The 22,618-nt window shown below is 43.4% G+C and overlaps 1 protein-coding gene across 1 annotated transcript in view; it reads right to left on the reverse strand.

Moving 5' to 3' along the window:
* Positions 1-5,793: 5,793 nt before the first annotated feature.
* LOC121700350 (protein WWC2-like) overlaps positions 5,794-22,618 on the reverse strand; it is a 56,198-nt gene continuing 39,373 nt past the window's right edge. The window contains exons 15-24 of the mRNA XM_042083658.1: positions 19,212-19,404; positions 18,530-18,558; positions 18,438-18,492; positions 18,170-18,261; positions 17,744-17,996; positions 13,712-13,879; positions 11,843-11,935; positions 10,722-11,006; positions 9,649-9,776; positions 5,794-8,752 (exon numbers count right to left, since the gene is read on the reverse strand). Coding sequence (XP_041939592.1) covers positions 8,686-8,752; positions 9,649-9,776; positions 10,722-11,006; positions 11,843-11,935; positions 13,712-13,879; positions 17,744-17,996; positions 18,170-18,261; positions 18,438-18,492; positions 18,530-18,558; positions 19,212-19,404 — 1,363 coding nt within the window. The 3' untranslated portion in view covers positions 5,794-8,685. The remainder of the gene's footprint in view (positions 8,753-9,648; positions 9,777-10,721; positions 11,007-11,842; positions 11,936-13,711; positions 13,880-17,743; positions 17,997-18,169; positions 18,262-18,437; positions 18,493-18,529; positions 18,559-19,211; positions 19,405-22,618) is intronic.

A 22,618-nucleotide genomic window follows, 5' to 3' on the forward strand; every position in this document is an offset into this window, starting at 1 on the left:
CTAGTAGAAATAGGGCTCTAAAGAACTACAAAGTCACCCGCAATATGATGCGAACTTCTGGGTACTGCAGATTACCCGCGACAGGAACTGTTTGACCAGAATACTTTATTGTAGGCCTATATTGTAGTAATCTATTACTAAACCACAACATCTTAGGTGTTGGTATACATCTTAGGTGTTTTCCTGTTAATTTGTTATGTGGGTAATATGAAAAAAGGAAAGTAAACCTGCTTAAATATGTTCATCCAGTATTTAGTGAAAGGTGCATAATTTGAGGTGCTTGCCATCCAGTGACAAATTAGATGGGTAAATTTACCCCCTTCATAGACTTTTGTTTTACTCAAAGATTTTTACATTTACAGTAGGACTTTATCTCTGACCACTTTCAAGCAATGGCCTTTTGAAATTTTGATATAAAAATCCAATGGTGTTGCTTTCTTAACCCTGATGCCTAGTTTGCCAGGTTTAAAAAAGTTATGAGAGGAAATATTTTTATTTGGTGTGAAACACACACACATACCTGTTTTTATGTTTTTCATTTATTTTATAATTTATTAATATTTATTTTATCATTATTTTATTTATAAGCTAAGGTTGCTAGCACAGGTGTCTAAAACTAGATAAAAACACTTGCACTTTCTGTTTGCAGTTTTGTGTGGTATTTGAAAAAAAAGAACATTGCATTTTCAGAAATAGCCGGCCCTCCAATCAGATGACGTTGGCAGAATTGGCCCCCAGCTCATTTGAGTTTGAGACCCCTGGCCTATTCCATCTCGACATGCCTATGCTATATCCCCTCATTATAGGCTACTTCTTTTACAGATCTGTAATCTTGTTATCTTTGTTAACATTGATTCTGTTTTTGACGGTAAATAAAACATAAATAAATAAAAATCTGTAGGCTAACCTATTTGAAATAGTGGAGGTTTTTGATACAGTTGCATTAAGCATGTTGAAATGGTAGCCTTCAGGAGCTGCGCTGCGCAGTTGCTTGAACGGCCTAGGCCTACTTCAACTGTATCAGACTGTCTGTATCTCACTCGGTTATGATGTTGTCACTAGCCATTTTAAATATTTCACTTAAAAACTATGAATTAGTTTAGGCTAATTAGTCTATCTAGGTCGTCTCAAGGTCACTGATATTCACAGAACAGAAATTACATTCTCAAAATAACACGGACACACCTCCAAACTACTTGGCAATTGTTCACAACAGAATTTAATTTCTCATTAATTTCATCAAATTGCAAAGGTCTTAGTAGGCTACATGTCTCAATGTCTCAGTATATCTTTGCAAATGATTTACAGGTAGCCTCCATATAGCACAACAATTTCCAAGTGAATAGACCTTATTGGTCTAAAGTTTAGACATTTTTTGGAGAGAGAATCAACAATCAGTTCAGAGTCACTCTAAACTGATTGTTGATTCTCTCTCCAAAACATGTCAGCATCATTTCATTGCATCACATCACATACACTATAGTGTGTTCAATTGTCTGAGATGACTATATCTCTATATACATAATTATGATATAACTATCTCATAATTACAAGATAATTTCTCATAATTATGAGATAGTATGTCAATTATGAGATAATTATAGTGCGTGCCTGCGTATGCCTGCATGTCTACTTTGTGTGTGTGTGTGTTTATGCGTGTGTGTTTATGTGTGTGTGTGTGTGTCTGCATCTCTATGTGTGTGTTTGCGTGTGTTCATGAGTGCGTGTGTGTGTGCATGCGTAGTGTACAGTCACTAAATGTACACATATTCATTTACTGTAGGCTATGGTCCCCCATGAATGGAATTCCACGAAACTTGCATTCAGAGGGTGTCATAATGATACACTTCAAATTCCGTGCAGTTTTGAAACTGTCAGCCAAAGATACCTGCGATTACAATGCCTCGTTTGCTTTTTCATTTTTAACTAGGTGGCCCTATACATCACGAGTGGATATGGCCCATATCCACTCGTGATGTATTAATATTGATCACAACATTAACAAGCTAGTGTCTAGGAAAATGAGTGTTGAAGAATGCGTGTATGCGTCAATGTAAATGGTAGTATCAGCATGTAAGATGAATAAGTGAAAGGCAATGGGGGGAAAATAGAAATAAAGAGGAGAGAAGGACTAATGTGCCAGTGTAGAGGACTATCAAAGTGCCTGTAAGAAAGGAGGAAACAGTGCCTACCGAGAGAGAGAGCCCCACCCAATACACAATACAATATTAGGTGCACCTAATAATGTAATTAGCCTAACCAGGCCCAGCCCTGCCCGTGCAGTGACAGGCCAGACCTGAAGGGGGCACAGGGGGTCGTAAGAAAAGGACACATCTCTTTATATTTATAAGGTCTCACAGTTGATTGAGTGAAAACTGCAAGCCACGAGCAGTGGTGGACATTATTTGAGTACATTTACTCAATTACTGTACTTAAGTTGCTTTTTCATGTATCTGTACTTTACTTGAGTATTTCAATTTTGTTAAACTTTTTACTTTTACTCCAGCACATTTCAAGGCCAAATATCTTACTTTTTACTCCACTACATTTTGTGACAGCTGAAGTAGGCTACAGCTGAAGTTCCTTTTGGTAAGACTGTCCAGTGTACTTACATGTATATTTTCTATTAAGACAGCTAGGCTTTAAATAATGGTCTTGCCTATGTTATTGTATCCACTATTTACTGTACCTTGTTGACCCCTTTTCACAATATTGATGTTACCATAACTAGCCTCTTGACGCCATCGAGCAAATGATAGACAATCTGACACTATCAAACAACAAAAGGGAACATTGATTTGGTCCGAAAGTGTAAAGCATGGAGGAGAAAGGCTCAATAAATGCCTGTCTGTGCCGAATCATTTCAACAATAGTAAATGCAACTGTATTAAGTCATAATACATTTCAGGACTTTTGCTTTCGATACTTAGTTAAGAACAAAATTATTTATACCCCTGGCAAATATTGATGTAATGTTGATTTTCTCTAATATGTTTGTTCTGACTGAAAATGACACTGCCACATGCCAATAGATTGTAAGACAATGTGGTAGAATCATGGAATGAATCAATCAATCAATCATGGCTTGGCACATATTATAAAAAACATTTTGAGAGCTTTGATTTGCAAATAAAGATGTTTCTATTGATTATTTAAAAAGGGTATGAATAATTTTGGACACAGCATTTTTCATAAAAAATGCTAAAAACGATAAAAACGATTATTTGTTTGATTCCATGTTTCTACCACATTGTCTTACAACCTTTAGGCATGTGTCAGTGTCATTTTCAGTCAGAACATATTGGTCAAGAGAAAATCAACATTACATCAATATTGGTCAGGGGTATGAATAATTTTGCTGTAAGTACATTTGAAGGCAAGTACTTTTGTACTTCCACTCAAGTGGAAATGTAAAAAGAGGACTTTTACTTTTACTGGAGTAACATTTGACAATGTGTATACTTTCACTCAAGTACAGGATTTGTGTAGGCCTACTTTGTCCACCTCTGGCCACGAGGTCGAGAGAATTTTCCGTAGACCTGCGAGACAGGGTTGTGTGAAGACACAGATCTGGGGAAGGATACAAGAAAAGTTCTGCAGCATTAAAAGTGCCCAAGAGCACAGTAGCCTCAATCATTCTCAAATGGAAAATGTAATGTGAAATTGAGGTACTAGCCCACCCACCTCATTAACTTTACAAGTGTTGTGATCAGGCTTGGAATTTCACCATTCTGGGGGCAAGGCCACTTGGCCTTCAGTTGGGCATATTTGGTGGGGGGCACCAAGGCCAAAGTTAATACAGTAGTAGGTTATAAAAATGATCAAAGTTTTATTTAGCCTATTCACTGCAGTAGACCTGCATCACTGTATGAAACATTACAAAAACATGACATATTACATAGAACTGTAAATCATCTGATCATCTAATATTTACAGATATCTAGGCTATATATATATATAACATTTATTTTATATTTGGCCTGTTATAAAATCATGTATTGAACAATTTAACCACAGCTCAGCTTTAAGAAACTCAAATAGCCTAGATGCATGCTTAGCATTTTGTGATCATTAGGCTAAGGCTACTTTCACAAACTCAGTCAGCTGTCCTCTGATTTACCAATATCTAGGCGATATTTGTAACATTTATTTTGTATTTGGCCCGTTATGAAATCATGTGGAACAATTTAAACACATTATGAAATTGTTTTTGCATACATCCATGCATGTCGAGATTTACTGCAAATTTAAAACTGGATTACTCTGGAACGGCTAACTGTACAGGGGACTGCTTTACACCTTTGTGTTCGGTAAGGTCTGCTTTTTATTCTGATATATGGTTTGTCGTGTGTTAAAAGAAGGGTTCGTGAAGTATTCCACCGAGATGAATGGGTTGGGAGAACATGGGACGCAAAACCTTCAGTAGAATGTATGATTAAATTGAATTATATTATTTACTTTTCTCGCGAACCGTTCAACTCAGCAATTATCGGGCAACATCGGTTAAAAGCTGAGAAGAAGCTCTTTCATGTGATACTTTGTGATGTCTGTGTGATGAATAGGCTACTTCGCGTAGTTCAACGGAGATGAATGTGTGAATTTGGACGCACTTTCTTTCTTGCACTGTCACTTTCTCCACTGCGTAAAAGACTAAATTAATTTGCGCTGTGAATGCTAAGCTTATTTTGACAGGCCACAGGCTAAATAAAAATCGCTATTAGTAGGACGCGAAGCAGAATATTGAAAGAAGGGGTCACCAAGGCCACCGTGGCCTGTAAACCTCTGATTTTCAAAGGGGCCTCACGGCCAACGCAAGAGGCAACGGGCCGCCGTGAAATTCCTACCCTGGTTGTGATAATGTAGCATCTGATCCAAGTGGTTATTTCAGAAATGGGTTGTGAATGGCCATTATCTGCACAACTATAAAATGTCTTGCTAATACTACAAACGTGTCTTGCCAACATAATGCTGACATTCATTTGAGATCTTCCAGATCCTGAAGTTTGTTCTTAAGGCTGGAATCCATCTGATATCACAACAGCACTAAGCCTTGTGGGTGCCCTAGACGGTGTTTAAGCCTCCATTAACTGGTGTTGTTTACATCTCTGGTGGGCTATATCATAAACAACCCTCCCCCTAACCTAAACCGGGGGTTGTTCCCAATACCAATCCTTACTCTAATGTGTTTTTAGTATTCCCAACATGGCTATCCACCCCCACCTCTAACTCTTGGATCATACAGAGTTTTTCCAACATACAGTGAGCTAATTGGTTTACATCTTTGCAATCACCAACTGCGAGCACTGATACATGATGGCTGACTTGTTAACATGTATTTTGATAATGGACACTATTTTTCATTTTCACAGCGTTGTGTCCATATTAACCATGTACCATCAAATTGAATGGAAACAGGCAAATACATGACAGCACTCTGTAAAATTGATTTTGAAATGCAAAAGTAATACAAACACATACTCCTCCTGCACAAATAAACCTTTAAAGTAACACATGGAAAACAGCTGGGGAAAAAGTGGCCATAGAAGGACTTGTGTATTTAGAGATGGGTTTTCATTATAGCCCAAACAGACAGCTGACTGAGGAAGCCATCTCCCCACAACCCCCTTCTGTTAAAAAGAAACTGACTTTCAGGACCACGGGAGAAAAAGAACACATTTTTCTGTCTTCACTTGGTACAAGCAAATTATGGGTAGATATCTCTGATATGGGTAGATGATGGGTAGCATCTCTGTGGAAGTCATAGGAGACTGAAATAATCACATCTGAGTCCGGTTCATTTAAATCATTTTTAAACCAATCACAGGAACACATACAAACTGCTGAGAGGAGGAGACACTGTCCAGTAGTGTCCATGAGCCCATCCGATTGGCCACAGTTGGTACACAGGTACAGTAAATACTTGCTGTCAATCACTTTTTCTCTCTCTCTGTCTCTCTCTCTCTCTCTATCTCTCACACACACACACAGACTCACACACACATATACATACGATCATATGCGGGGCAGTCACTGATGGAAGTTGATTTCAATTCTGACCATTTCTACTTTGCACTGAAATGGGTATAAACAAAATCAAGTTCATTGGTTCATAAGCATTATACCTTCTTACAGTGGCTAGTTCCTAATAGTGGACATTTTCTAACACAATCATTTGAAAAGATTCCAATGTTTCAAGAGAGCAAATGCATTACAACACTCTGTAAATTTGATTTTGAATTTGATATGCAAAAGTAATACAAATATTTACAAATGTGAGATTTCATTAAATATTGTAAAAAAAAGAGAGAAAAGAAACCAACAACAAGAACAAAACAAAATTCTAAAAATGGATTGATACATCTTCATGGATCATGCGTACATCTTAAAAAGAAAATTGTCTGTTATGAAAGAGCAGAACAACAGAAACCAAGCAACATTGCAAAAACACTTTTGTACATTTAGCTTAGACACAACAGTATGGATCATGTGATGTGACCCAAACATGCACTTCCACAGGCAGACTTGGAGTCTATTGCATCCATGGATTCACTTCTGTAACACTTTCACTATATCAGTTTGTGGGAAGCTAATGTAATAACTTGTTAAAATCATGATCATATATATATAATTATTGTAATTATACATTTATGGTATAAAACAGTTATTACGTTTGTGGGAAGTTGTTATATTTAAGGGAGTGTTATTTTAAGCACAAATATTTTATTTGGTTTTGGTTCATTATGTTTGTGGGAAGTTATTAAGTTTGTAGGTGTTATACACCTCTATGACTTTATAAGTTGTTATACAGTACACATGACCATGCTTTAATGTTTAAGTACTTCATAATTATTGGACGTCAGTTTGCGACTTTCAAGCATCTATTTTGGTGTCTCACTATGAAATACGCAGGCCATGGGGGTGTACTGTCCACACAGCTTGCGCAGACTATGATAAGGCACTTCAAAACATGCATATAAGCTTTGTCAACTGTATCCACGTTGCTTGCGTGGCCTATGAACCAGCCCCGAAGCATACACTGAATACACAGTGTGGCCACCCTGACAAATTCGGAGAATTTCATCTCTTAAATCTCCAAGGACTTGTTCTTGTGCATTCCAACTACTCGTGTCGATCCTGTTTGAATCACCCTGCACTGGCCACTCATAGAGAGTTGATAAGCAAAGCCTTTCAGAAATGTGTGCATAACATTCCCTGCTTGCATTAGCTGCCAAATCTGCCTCTGAAAGAATGTACAATTACAGAAAAGGAACCAATTTGGACCAAAAGGGACCAATTTGAGGGCATTCTTTAAAAATAAAATAAAAATAATAATATAAAATAAACAAAATAAACATAAATAAGACATGACTGGGAAATAAATAAACAAAAATGGGCATTGTTGGGGCATAGGTGCTGAAGAACATTATTCAGAATTCAAGGTTTTGCTGCATATCTGGCAACAGCAAGATCAAACACATCATTAGGATTGATATCTGTGCCTCAGTGAATCTGAGGTAAAGCAGTGCTATGCTCGACTCTTCCAGCTCAGACTGGCAGAACCAAATGCCAACCAAAGTACTATTACAGACGAGGCTTCTGTTGTAAGTTCACATTGGCTTTCCCCAGCTTGGTGAGTCAGAAGTAACTGTGTACTGTATATCTTGCTCACCTAAGGGAAACGGACACTTTCAATTTCTCAGGACAAATACCTAATCTGTTCACTCCCAACTCGACAACTGTAACATTTCCTACATAGTTTTCTTGACAAAACACTGACAGCTTTTAGAGATGTGCTGCATGACAACTCTTAAAAAGAGAGAGATGAACCGTCACAAAAGGTACAGCATCACTGATGTTACTGTCAAAGAAAAGAAAAACACCAATGGTGGTGGTGGGGGGCTAGAGACCTTTTTTTAAAAACAATCCTTCATTTGGCCAGGGAGCCTTGAGAGGCCCATTTCATTTCAGGCCTTTAAACACTGAACAAAGCTGCTTCCCTTGGATTTTGGGGGGTGTTGCTGATGCTGATGTAAATAGCATGTCACTACACAGTAAAATACTTATAGCCACACACAGTACAATACTGACAGCCACAGTTTAAGCCAAGAGAGAGGGGGGGGGGGGGGGGGGGGGGCAGGAATCAGTGCAGTAAAATAAGACAAGGGAAAAAATGACTGCTTACATTCACAAGAACAAGGTTGTGTTGGATCAGAACACAAAGACCAAAGTGGAGCACTGCCTTTAAACAGAGTTGACTCTCTCTCTTTCTCCTAAAATCCCTGTTTAAGGTGACCAACAAGAGGACCACACGAGGACCTGAAGTGACATTTCTTGTTCCTTCACTCTAACTCTCTCACCCGACCCCTTACTAACGCGCGCACACACACCCGACCCCTTACTAACGCGCGCACACACACACACACATACTTTACAAAACTGTACAGGCTCATCATGACTTAGCAAATACATCAACCAAAATGACCCTACTTTGGTTTTCTCTGAGAAAAAATATTTTCATTAAAAACAAAATCAATACCAACTTGTATTTTTATACAAATACATTAACCTATATTGTGAAAATCTATATATTTTCTATATGTTTTCATTTTTCATCAGGTTACATTATTAAAATACTATATAAAGTCATACAAATACTTCATTGTTTGCTGTATGTAGTATGTATGATTATACATCATCAGCTGGCAAGGAGGGTATATTAATCTTTGCTCGTGTGAAGTAGGCCATCCTCTCCCTAGACAGAAAGACAGAGAGAGAGAGAGACAGAGAGAAGGAAAAAGAGAGATAGGGAGAGAGAACAAGCAAGAGATGTGAGACATTCCAAGGGTCAAGTTCAGTACACACAGTTTGCCGGCAAGCTATTAATCATGCATTATTACAGTCATCGGTACACACTCTCTGGAATAAAGAGTTTCACTGTGACCTGAGATGTTAGCCCAGCAGAGAGAGGCGGCTGGCCCAGACATTTCCAGCACAGACGTGTTGATCTTTCATGTAGTGATGAAGTGGGCCACAAGGCAAGCAGCACTGCCCTGATCTGACAACTGAGCCAGGCCAGAGGAGCCTTAGACTGCAGTGACGCTCTTCCACCACTGGGTGGAGCTTTGACACTGCCATCAGCCGGAATTGGCTGATCTTAAGCCTGATGCTCACAGGTAGAGACTATGCCTCAAAGCAGGTCAGAACGGAGGTGGCAGAGAGTGCCAGCCAACCAACAGACAACATTGTGGTTGTTTGGAGCTAGTGTGAGTCGGACATGTATGTCTCATTCTGAAATCCTACAGGATATATCACATTGTGCAGTGTGCCTGAGCTAGCGAGCTAGTGTGAGTCTCCATGCTAAAATCTCAAGGGATCTCACACATTGTTCAGTGTGCCAGAGCTAGTATGCTAGTATGCTAGGGTGAGTCTCCATGGGATCTCTCACACTGTGCCGTGTGCCAGAGGTAGTATGCTAGTATGCTAGGGTGAGTCTCCATGGGATCGCTCACATTGTGCCGTGTGCTTGAGCTAGCATGCTAGTGTGAACGCGAGTGTCCATGCTGAAGTCCCATGCGATATCTCCCACTGTGCAGTGTCCCTGAGCTGAGCTGAGCTGAGCTGAGCGGGAGACAGGCTATTTTGGCTCACCTGAATGACTGAACCTGCAGGGGGACCTTTTGGCTCTGCTCGCGTAGGCGGCACACGTCCTTGGAGGCCCTCCGCATCAGTTTCTCCGCCTTCAGCTCCTGCCTCTGCTCCTCCTTAGAGAGCTCGGCCTGGACGCAGGATGGGGGGAGAGAAAGTGTGAGAAAGAGAGAGACTGTGTGTGTGTGTGTGTGTGTGGGGGGGGGGGGGGGGGGGGTTACATCAGAATAAAGCCATCAAAAGCAATAGGCCTGAGGAAGAATATACACTCTTAACTACTGCAAAAGTTAACAGATCTGCCCAAGTTTCCATTGCAGACCGTCTTTCAAGACTAAGTGAAGGTCAGTACAAAGCTGTACAAAACCCCAAAACACAGACAGAAGACATTAAAACCAGCACATAATCAAGGCACATGGGAAAACACACACCCACACACACAGAAGAAGTTAAAAGTAGATGAAAAACAAAAAAACAAAAAAACGTGAGCCCTCAGGACATGGCGAGATTTAAAAACCACAGCCTTCGCAAAAAAATCAATACGACAATCTTCCAAAGACAAACAAGACGTCTGGCACCGGTCTCTCAGTAGAGCCCATCAGTACCACGGGCTCTGGCTGGCCTTGGGCTTCAACAAGTGCCTCCCGAGCGTGGCTACCTAAGACAGACACACCTGCTGGCGGTGGACTCTGTCTTTCCGCTGCAATCCAAGCACTTGTCTGCTGTCCGTTTCCCCCCTCTTTGCATCTTTCACTGAGGGCTACGAGATCAACTCTGTTTACGGGCGAGGCTTACCATGCAGAAAAAAACGACTTAAAGATGCTAGAGAGGCCTTTGAGGACGGAGAATGAAGCAATAATAGGGTCGTTAAGAAGAAGATTAAAATGTAAGGAGCCTGATTAGCTGAGGAAAATGTACACAGGAGATGAAAAGAGAGACAGATTAGAGAGGAATATAGAGCCCTGGCCTTGCCTGTGTCATCTAAGCCTTACAATATCCAATGGCCAACTACCTGCAATTTCATTACAAGATAACTACCACAGGTCAGACAAAAAGATCTCACAAACACACACACACACCTGTCTCTCGGCCTGCTGCAGCAGGCTGTGGAAGCGCTGGTCCTGCAGCACGGTGGCCGTCAGCGCGCCGCGGCTCGGGGCACCCGTGGGGTCAGCCTGGGCGTCCACGCCCCCGTCCCTCAGCGCCTCCATGCGCGCGCGCAGCTCCCGCAGCGTCTGCAGCTCGGCGTTGAGCCGGCTCTGCCGCGTGCGGGAGGCCTGCAGGTCCAGCTCCAGGTCCAGGGAGGTCCGCGTCGTCTGCGTGGAGCCCACGCCGCCACCACGCGCTGCCGGCTGGCACAGCGTCTGGACCGACCGGGGGAGAGGAGCAAGCGCACACCGGTCAGTGTGTGATGTCAATGCAAAAGTCAAAAGCTTCACCAGCCGATATTGTGATGAGAAAGGTCAAAGTTAATCCAATTTGACAAATGGGATCACTCAATATTCTCTGGGGGCACTACAACATGAGCATGAACAACTTAAGATATAATTTAGGATTTTTGTGTGCATATTACATTTGCTTACATATCCTAAGGTTTTATTTGTCTCACTTACCAAAATGGCCTGCCAATGGCCTTTAAAAATTCAGCCATAACATTTAACACACAAACACACATCAGATGTATGCGTTTGACAAACACACTCACCACATGTGAGTGCATTATTGGATGACGAAATGTGAAAGGTCATGGAACTCATTGAAGGTGCTTGGGCTAATCACACCATAATTTATAATTTATATAAATATCATCGCGGCTATATATAAGAAATGCAATTACAGTGTACAATAGACAAGACAAAGACAATGGCTCAAGGCACTGAACAGATGAAAGCTCTGCTTGCCAAGGACTCTAACAATGCTGTTCTTTCTACGTACAGAAATCTAGAACATCTAATCTCAATGGAGACATCTTAAATAGTTCCACACAGACTATCTTAAGTCACAATTATGAAAGTTTTAATGCTAACTGCAAAGAGTTGGTGAGTGTAAAAATCACATTACCAGAACACTGGTTAGGCCCTGCATGCGTTTGGTCTTGGGATGCTCAGTCATGTTTATAGGTTTTCTACACATGTAAGCCACAGAAAATAATTTGAACCTCTAGTGGCTAAACAAGACGGGGAAATAGCACTTCACATACCCGCTTGACTCGTAGACTGCGGCGCTCGGAAGCGTTGCGAATAAATGGTGACCTTTTGGATAGTGTGGAGCTGTCACTATCGCTCCGGTTCAGCTGCAAAGAAATAAGGAGTAAAGATTGATTTCAAACTCAACATGAAGTGAGGGAAATGGGACTGCACGGTGTGAGCTGTGTGTGTGTGGGCTGCTGGTAGTGGATTTCTGTTCTCTGTGTGTGTGTGTGTGTGTGTGTGTGTGTGTGTGTGTGTGTGTGTGTCAGTAAGGGGTGCCGAGGGGACAGCAGCCACCCCATTACTGTTGACAACCTGAGGCCTGCCTGCATGATGCAATGCTGGCACTGGCAACAGACATCACTAGGCTAGTCTGCTGGTCTTGTCCAGACACACTGAACAGTGAGCACAGTTGAAACGGCTCCACATACAGCATGCGTCCCTTCATCTGATGGCCAGCTCAGCAGTCACCAGTTTTTGAGCAAGAGCATAATGCTGATCAGGTCTTGTGGAGGAAAAACTCCAGGTTTGACATTGCTTTTAGTGTTATTGAAGAAATCATTGCTATTGACCACTGCCTGAAGTGACGGCTTAGGCATTCAGGAGTCATCCTATTGGTCAATGGGGGAACACGTCGAGGAGTTGTAAAACAAATCACATTCTGATTGGAAATGGATCAGATATGACGACATGTCAAAACTGGGCTGACTCTGAACCGGCATAAGTGACAAGTGGAAACTAGGGCTGGGTGATATGGCTGAAAACTGTATCACGATATAAGTATTTCATATCAGTCGATATCGATAATTATTTATTTTTTTCAATCTATTTCAGATAAGTACCAGAAGGGGAAAAAGGTTCAATTTAAACACATTTATTTTAAACTTAACCAATTCCTCTGATTTTAATCACCTCAGTTATCAATCAAAGCAAACAGGGAAAAGAAATAGCAACACAATCATGAAAAACACTCAAATAAATAAATGTGCACATAAGTCTAAATGAAAAGCAGCACTGCTTGAAGCCTGGAAATATTGTAAACAAAGTAGCTTAATTTGCTAGTTTATCATAGTCTACTGGTAGACTGTTCAGTTTCCCAACGTGTTTAAGTTTCAAATACTTTTTCTCCTTGGGACAGGCCGTTTGAGTCTTGGAAAATACTTTTCCATTTGCATCGGGATTGAGATGATTAGCAGTCAATTTGAATGCAACAGTTTTGAACAAATTCGTGCAGCGTACCTATGATGCTAACCGGATTAAATAGCAATTTAGCAGTCGTCTTGCACGATTGTGAATGTTTGGATTACATGTGCATGCTGAGGAGGGATGCGCCTGTTGAGAGGGAGAGAGAGAGAGTGCGCAAGGGACAAGGACTCATTGAGTCTGTGTTGAGGTAGGCCTACTTCTATCGCCTAGGCTACTCTGGTCGAGTTGCACATATAACTACAATGCAAGATATATTTAGCCTATTTATTTATGGACAACGTAAGGCCGGAGGTGTGTGTTGCTTTTAATTATCGAATGTTCTATCGAACATATTTTTTATTTATATCGATTACATGTCTATTGCGATACATATCGCTATCGTTTTATCGCCCAGCCCTAGTGGAAACCAAAGAAAATCACATAGCAGGAGATCTCTACATGATTCAGGATGTAGTCAGTATGCAGAAGTATGACATAATGGTATGTATGCATGCATGGTGCTGATGTGTTTGTGTGTGTATATCTGTGTGTGTGTGTGTGTGTGTGCGCGTTTGTGTATGGTGCTGATGTGTTTGTGTGTGTATATCTGTGTGTGTGTGTGTGTGTGTGTGTGTGTGTGTGTGTGTGTGTGTGTGTGTGTTTTGTGCGTGTGTGTGTGTTTGTGTGTGTGTTACCCTGCAGATGTACTGGCTGCGTTCTCCCGGAGAGAAGGTCTGCGAGCGCAGGATCAGGCTGTTCCTGACGAAGCCTCTCTGCTGCCGTGGGCCAAGACACGACCTGTCTTTGGGCCGCACCGCCACCCCCTCACGCAACGCCGCCTCCGTGTTGGTCTCCTTGTCCACCTGCGCAGAGAGCAACAGGATCACGACTTTTTGACCACTCCATAATGGAGGTGATGCTCCATCGTGCTTAAAGAGTGTGTGAGTGTTCTGGAAGTCGAGTAGTTTGGTTAAGCTTTGGCTGACTCCAATCTGCTGATAAATTGGAGTCCAAGACCTCCACATAGATTTCACACACGTTTTGGGGGGAAGCATTGTTGGCTATTGTGAGTGAATGGCCACTGAATAGGACAGACACACACACACACACACACACACACACACACACACACACACACACACACACACACACACAAAATTCCGCCCTCACTATGGTAATGGAATTTCTCCAGTTGGAGCTGTGTTGATACAGCCTTGAGGACACAAAGGAAGCCAGTCCTGCACTATCTACTTGGTAATGGCTTTCTTTGAAGCTGGTTCGTAAGGAGGAGTCCTGATGTAAGCATCAGCAGACTCTATCAGCAATACTGGCCTATGTGAACCCCTCACAGAGCAACACAAAGCAGGCCAGTGGAAGGTGTACATACACTGACATGCACATACACAGAACCACAGACACACACAGGACTCCATCTTGCACTCCAGCGCAATTGACTTTGTATACTCGCGCTTTTGTCTTTCCTATTTTGCAGTCAGCGCATATTGGAATTTTCTCTCCACAGCGCCCACGGGGACGGTTCAGCGAAAAGAGGGGGCATGTTCCAGCGCAAGCGTTCCCTGTTGATATTTTGCAGTTTCAGAAAGCAATTCCGCCACAGACCAGGACAAAGGTGGTCTAAAGTCATTGCCGCAAGATGCTATTTTAAGAGCGCAGGCTTCGCCATAATGTAACGTGTGCACAACATGCATACACTTTGCTTACACGGAAGCAGTTCCCATTTTGCAAACCATACATAAAAATATTAGGCCTACCACACAAGGGAAATCATTGTGGTGTCCATGAAAATGTGAAAAAATAGGCATAAATCTGGCGTACACAGTTTCGCAAATTATTCAGTCTAATTGTAGTATTGACGGATCAAACTAGTAGATCAACAAGTAGGTTGTCCGTCAAAAACCAGGAAACAAAATTCTGAACTGAAGACTGCAAAATCACCTTTACCATCATGTAAGTTCTAAAAACCTTACTCTTCAACTTACCAGTTAAGTTGCGCTGGCTCATATTTTTTCTATTGCACAGTAAGATGGAGTACGTCTTAGGACAAAGAATTAGACGTGGGAGGGAGAGGATCTACCGGCCTAGACATACCTATCTCTCCTTCGGTGAGGTGGAATAGGCGTAAGCTATGCCTGACCCGTCAGGCTGTGACAGATGTCTGCCATCTCCTGGCAGATGAGCTGGGAACTGATGCACCCTGTCCCTATGCCTCCCAGTTGCAGTGAAAGATACAGCGGCGCTGTATTTCTATGCGTCTGGGTCGTTCCAGCACCCCCTTAGTTCCATTGGAGGCATTTCGCAATCTGCCATAAGTTCGGCTATACGTGCAGTTACATCAGGTCTAGTTCGACATGCTGGGGAATACATCCAATTCCCCATCACACCTGACAGCCAGGAAAGAACAAAGTGGGCGTTTTGGGCTAAGTGTGGGTTTCCTGGTGTCCTTGGTGCTATAGACTACACCAGGCTTGGAATTTCACCATTCTGGGGCAAGGCCATCTGGCCTTCAGTTGGGCATATTTGGTGGGGGGCACAAAGGCCACATGTCAGGGCACCAAGGCCAAAGTTAACTATACAGTAGTAGGCTATAAAAATGATCAAAGTTGTATTTAGCCTATTCACTGCAGTAGACCTGCATCACTGTATAAAACATTACAAAAACATGACATATTACATAGAACTGTAAATCATCTGATCCTCTAATATTTACAGATATATAGGCTATATATAACATTTATTTTATATTTGGCCTGTTATGAAATCATGTATTGAACAATTTAAGCACAGCTCAGCTTTAGAAACTCAAATAGCCTAGATGCATGCTTAGCATTTTGTGATCATTAAGGCTACTTTCACAAACTCTTAGTCAGCTGTCCTCTGATTTACCAATATCTAGGCGATATTTATTTTGTATTTGGCCGTTATGAAATCATGTGGAACAATGTAAACACATTGTAAAACTTAAAGCCCAAATTTGGAGACATCCATGTATGTCGAACTTTACTGCAAATTCAAAACTGGATTACTCTGGAACGGCTAACTGTACAGGGGACTGCTTTACACCTTTGTGTTCGGTAAGGTCTCCTGTTTATTCCAATATATGGTGTGTCATGTGTTAAAAGAAGGGTTCGTAAAGTATTCCACCGAGATGAATGGGTAGGGAGATCATGGGACGCAAAACCTTCAGTAGAATGTATGATTAAATTGAATTATATTATTTACTTTTCTCGCGAACCGTTCAACACAGCAATTATCGGCTAACATCGTTTAAAAGCTGAGAAAAGGCTCTTTCATGTGATACTTGTGATGTCTGTGTGATGAATAGGCTACTTCGCGAGTAGTTCAACTGAGAATGGGTGAATTTGGACGCACTTTCTTTCTTGCGCTGTCACTTTCTCCACTGCGTAAAAGACTAAATTAATTTGCGCTGTGAATGCTAAGATTATTTTGACAGGCTACAGGCTAAATAAAAATCGCTATTAGTAGGACGCAAAGCAGAATATTGAAAGAAGGGGGCAACGTTTTATAATCGAAAACACACAAACACGCAGTGTGATTGAACGAACATTCGGCATACTGAAAATGCGCTTCAGGTGTTTGTACTGTAAAGTGCCTCCTGACTTATCCAGTCCTCAAAAAGTCTCAGCATTCTTTGTAGCATGTTGTGTTTTACACAACATTTCCATGGATCGTGGATGTGTTGATGACATAACTGAGGAAATATTAGAGGACTTTAGGAGACGTGATGTTGAACTGCATGTGCCGATGCCATTTAACCCAAATACCCCAGCAGCAACACGGGAGAGAAGAGCTTATTTGACAGAAGAGCTGCATCGTCTATAGTGAGGTAATTTGGGTGGGTTTCTCCCATCCCCATACAATGCTACTTCTCGGTCTTTTACAGCCCTAACAAGAACGTCGATTTCTTCTGCTGTAAAGCGCTCCTGGCGTGCACCTGGCAAATCCGCCGTTATAATAGCAATCCTCCATGGAACAAGCGCCCTGCTTTTTAATGGAATGTGAGATAACGATCTGATTGGTTTATTGCACGTTACGCCCAAACCACACCCATGATTAATGTAGCTACTTCAGACCACCCCATTTTAGATTTACCTGCCAGTAAAATAGCAACAGCGCCCAAGATCTGCCCACAAAGCGACTTGGAGTGCAAGATAGAGCCCACAGTCTTGTCTGTGCAGACACACAGAGACACACACACACTCTTTCTCTCTTTCTCTGACACACACACACACACAAAGTTCAACAGCCCACCAGAAACAGACTGCTCTTAGATGAAAGGACTCTAAGAGAGGGAAAAGGGCAGTAGTTCAGATGAAAAGTCATAGTAGCCTCAGATTAAAAGCAGCACTTAAGGGCATTCCTGTCCACACACACACACAAACACTCACACACACCACTCACGCACACACACACCACTCACGCACCACTCACGCACGCACACACCACTCACGCACGCACCACTCACGCACGCACCACTCACGCACGCACCACTCACGCATGCACGCACGCACGCACACACCACGCACGCACACACCACGCACGCACGCACACACCACGCACGCACCACTCACGCACGCACCACTCACGCACGCACGCACGCACGCACCACTCACGCACGCACGCACCACTCACTCACGCACGCACACACCACGCACCACTCACGCACACACCACTCACGCACCACTCACCAGTTGGGGCCCTGCGAGCGCTTCAGGAAGCTGGCCTTCCCCACCTCCTCGGCTGCCTTCGTCCACATCCTCCATCCTCTGGTCTGTGCCCCGCACCTGCTTGTCACACACACACGCTCCAACAGACTCGTCTGCACAGGCCTTCACGTCCTCGCCGTCTGCTTCTTCCTCCTCTTCATCCCCCCCTTCCTCCTCCTCCTCCGCTTCCTCTCCTAGAATTAGCTCTGAGGTAGGCTCTTCCAGCATGGCCAACCTGACAATGAAACACACATGATTGGTGAAGGACGCAATGGAGTACGGCATGTTGGTTTGGAAGCGACTCTGTCTGCGTTTGCATGTGTACGTGCTTGTGTGCGTGTGTCTCTCTCTGTGTGTGTGTGTGTGTGTGTGTGTGTGTGTGTGAGAGAGAGAGTGTGAGAATCACACCATTCGTCCCCCAGGCTCTCCTCATGGGCCAGCTCCTGCTCAACAGCCTCCAATTCACTAGAGGTCCTCTGCAGCAAGGCCGACACAGCATCCTAAACACACACACACACACACACACAGATATACACACACAAATACAAACACACAGATATACACACACAAACAAATCAGCACCACACACACACACACACACACAGTATTACAAATGGTTGCATTTCTTCGGAACCCAGTAGCCGCTGTTCCCACTAATGAGTGCCATGGTACTGACCAGGTCCAGGGGTGGAGGGGTTCGCTCCTTGCTGGCTCTCCTGCAGGGTAGCAGGCTGTACCACACATTACTCCATGTTCTCGGTCAGAGACACATCACCCAGAGAGACCTGCACTCCTGCCTACACACACACACACACACACACACACACACATAAGCATTGCACATGAACAGAGATGCAAGTTCAAACCACCTTGAGCTAAAGTCAAGTGAAAGCCAATGGTCCAGCAAACAGTAGTTTAGCCTGTCAGATGCTGTAGCCAGCATTCTTAAGACTAACTTGTCCTCACCTTATCTCTCTTTAAAAAATTTTTAAAAAATAGAAATACATTTTGGGGAAAAAAAACCCTCCCCCATACATAATGGCCAACATGACTCTATGATGCGTGTGCATATGTGTATAATTATGTCTGTGTGCAATCATCTCATTTCTAGATCAGGCTATCCACTCTGTATGTTGACCATCGGCAGGATCATCCAGCATTTCAGGGCACTTGTCCCATTTAATGGAGAAAAGCAGTTAAGGCAATCACATCTCAGGTCCTGATCTCGGTGTTATTTATTTTAACTGTGTGTGTGTCAATGACTGTATATAGAGATGGACATATTTACATGTGTGGTGTGTGTTCAGTGATTAAACGTGTCTGTTTCTCATTAATAGTCTGCTGCTGTAACATTTGAATTTCCTTTCAGGGGATTAATGAAGTTCATCTTATCGTATCTTCTGTGTGTGTGTGTGTGTGGTGTGTGTGTGGTGTGTGTGTGTCTACATACCAGGCACTCCTCGCGGAGTGTTTGGCCCACAACGCAGGCGTCGATGCGCAGCGTCTTGTGGCGGAGAACCAACAGTGGGGCTTGGGCACGGAACACCTCGTTGAGCACTAGTGGCTGGGCCAGTGGCTGCACCCGTGTGCGGAACAGGCAGCTGACGTCGCTGGAGGAGGGAAGCAGCGCCACCCGCAGGTACCTGGGGGAATAATGAGTCAGGTGATCAATCACAACAATTACAAATTAAATCAGACCAGTACTATACACAGACAGACACATACACAAAGACGAACTGGCTTTGGGGGGGGGGGGGGGGGTCCTGAGGAGTCAATACAATATTGAAGTACCTATCTATCTATTTCATTACTCTCTCCACATGAAGGACTGGCGCAGCCTTCTGGCCCCATGCGCCTGGGCATGCATGAGGCCCTGGGGCTCTCCCTCTCCCTCACCTCTGGGTCACACCTCACCTGCCTCGCCTGGGTACACCAGCACCACACTCATCACCTTCGCAGCGTGCGAATACACACACACTCACTCACACGCTCACTCACACACACACACACACACACTCACACACCTGATCTAGTTAAGAAAGCAGGCAACAACAAAGCCTGTTTCCCTGTTTCCTATACACAGAGAGTACAGAAGAAAGCAGACAGACAGACAGAAAGAAAGAAAGAGAGAGAGAGAGAGAGAGAGAGAGAGAGAGAGATAGGCACAGAATAACAAGGATAGAGAGCAAGAAGCATGAGAGAAAAGGGGTGGGTTTGAGATAGAGACACAAAGACAGAGAGAGAGAGAGAGAGAGTGTGAGAGAGAGAGAGAGAGAGAGAGAGAGAGAGAGAGAGAGAGAGAGAGAGAGAGAGAGAGAGAGAGAGAGAGAGAGAGAGAGAGAGAGAGAGAATGAGAGAGGGGGAGGTTTGGCACGATGGTAAGAGATGGGAGAAAAATTATGAAAAAAAAAATAACAAAAGTGAGGGAACACTTAAAACGCCTCCCGCTAAGTTTTATCGTCTTGTTCTCGGGACAGATTTCAGCCTGCTCCGGATTCAAAGAAGGGGCCCCTGCTGTTCAATTTGTCACAAACGGTGGTATCAAGCTCTGCAGCATAAGAGAAAGGGATTAGGGCTGGTTTTAATTTCTGCTCGCATGAAAGAAACATGAAACAGCCAGTGATGCACACAGAGCAGAGGAGGAGGAGGAGGAGAAAGAGGAAGAGGAGTCCAGATAAATAATTAACACATTCAGCCCACAAGGCCCCCTGCCGCGACTGCAGCACCTGGGCTAGTGTGCGCATGTGCTTGTGTATGCGCATGTGTTCGTGTGTGTGTGTGTGTGTGTGTGTGTGTGTGTGTCTTTGTCTGTATGCAAGAATGTGTGTCGAACAAGGTGTGTTCTCTACAAATTAGGTTTCCTTGACTACAAGGGATGCATCAAGGCTGGAAAGCATGTGTGTGTTTGTGTGTATGTGTGTACATGTATGATGTATGTGTGAATAGATCCAAGGGGAGAAACACAAGTGATATGTGTGTGCGCCGCCGTGTGTGTGATTGTATTCACTGTGTGTGAGGCCGAAGTGTGTCTCCTGCTCTCTCAACCCCCCTGCCACACACACGAAACCCCTAGTGGCTCTGTGTCTCTCTCCTGGTTCTTCTTTCTCACCCCTACTGCTGCACCCAGTACAGGTCACACATCTGTTCATCACACTAACACCCCATCTAACACCAGCACAACATGGACCACCACACACACACACACACACACACACACACACACCTCCCCAGAGGTTCTGACTGAGCAATCTCACACAGAGATGAAAGAGCCGTGCAGATTACGTGGCATCTGCCCATGTGTTCTCTGCTGAAGAATAAACGAATAAACTCCTCTCGGAGGCTGAGGAGTTCACAAGGTGACAGACACGCGCTCCAACAGCTGATGCTGGCTGATCTCATACCTTATGCAGTGACCTACTTCCATGACAACCCCTACTGAAGATGAGAAATAAGGTCAATGCACAGTTGATGGATGGGGAGACCCTCTGATTGTAGCACAGCGAAATTTAACAAAGCTGAAGTTGAACACAGCGAAAACATCAGATATTTACATACATGTATACATGTATTCCTTTAGCAGACACTGTTGTCCTAAGTGACTTACATGTCAACTACAAGGGATTACATTGTTCCCGGAGCAACTTGGGGTTAAGTGCCTTGCTCAAGGGCACAACGGTGGAAGCCTGTAATTGATCCCACAACTTTCAGGGTACTGCATGCAGGCCTGAATGTACACTGGAGAGCTGTTCAATTCCTCGTGGACTTCCCACAGTGGCCGATCAATAACCAAGTCTGTTTAGCATCACACATGATGTGGGATACACCAACTGTGCACGACTGGCTGGCGGCAGTCCCCAACGCGCCATAAGTTGAACCCGGGAACCGTGAAGGACCACCTACACAGAACAACATGCGCTGCCAGTAGCTTCAATGTCCATCACTAATGGTAGCCTTCGTGACCATTTCTTTTTTTCAAGTATATTTTTTAGGGCTTTTTGTCTTTTTTGTTGATAGGATAGTGCGGAGAGATGGGAAGTGAATGAGACACGGAGATGGGCCGGGAAATGACCGCAGGTCGGAATCGAACCTGGGTCCCCGAGGGCACTGAGACCCCAAGGCGGGGATCACGCTAGAAATAATGAAGCGGTAGCGGTAAGCGTAACGCAACGCTCAGACCATAATAAGTTCTATCTCGTTCCTAAGTAACACAAACGGTTTGCCGAAACTGACGATTGAATACTCTCGCGATGCGCTTTGAAAGTCGAACCAAGTTAAACGCTCAGCTTGTTCTGCTAGCGCTGCCACCGTTCCGCTGCCGAACCATAGAGAACAACAGGAAACCTGCCGCCTGCCACTGGCCAGTGTGATCCCTGCCTAATGTGGTACACTTGCCCCACAGTCCCCCACCTTTCTTCATCAGGGTTTCATTGAATTAGGCCCACGGCACCTTTAATAAGTCCTTAATTATCACAACAAATGGAGGCTATCAAATCATGTCCTGGAATTACCTTTAAAAGTAACTGACTATTTAATCTGCAAACAGTTTTGCACTTCCGTCCATATTTCTTGACACCATTTTTTACTGGAATACTAGGAATGTTAAACAGCCAATCGCACCTTAGACACAGCACACAACAGCTGCATTCAGAAATAGCAAAAAGTAATAACGCAGGGCTTAAAGCAAGGCAAATTGCTGTGCCTGAAACCTTTAAGGCCATTATACTGTATAATGATCCGTTTTCAAATCTCAAACGGCCTGGTCCACGCCTGACAGCTTTAAGCCCTGAATAACAGTCATGCTGTATAGCCGAAAGACGTTGGAAAAATAAAAACAGCTGAACAAATACTTCAAAAGGT

Source organism: Alosa sapidissima, chromosome 1 (genome assembly GCF_018492685.1).
Source record: "Alosa sapidissima isolate fAloSap1 chromosome 1, fAloSap1.pri, whole genome shotgun sequence".
NCBI lineage: Eukaryota > Metazoa > Chordata > Actinopteri > Clupeiformes > Clupeidae > Alosa > Alosa sapidissima.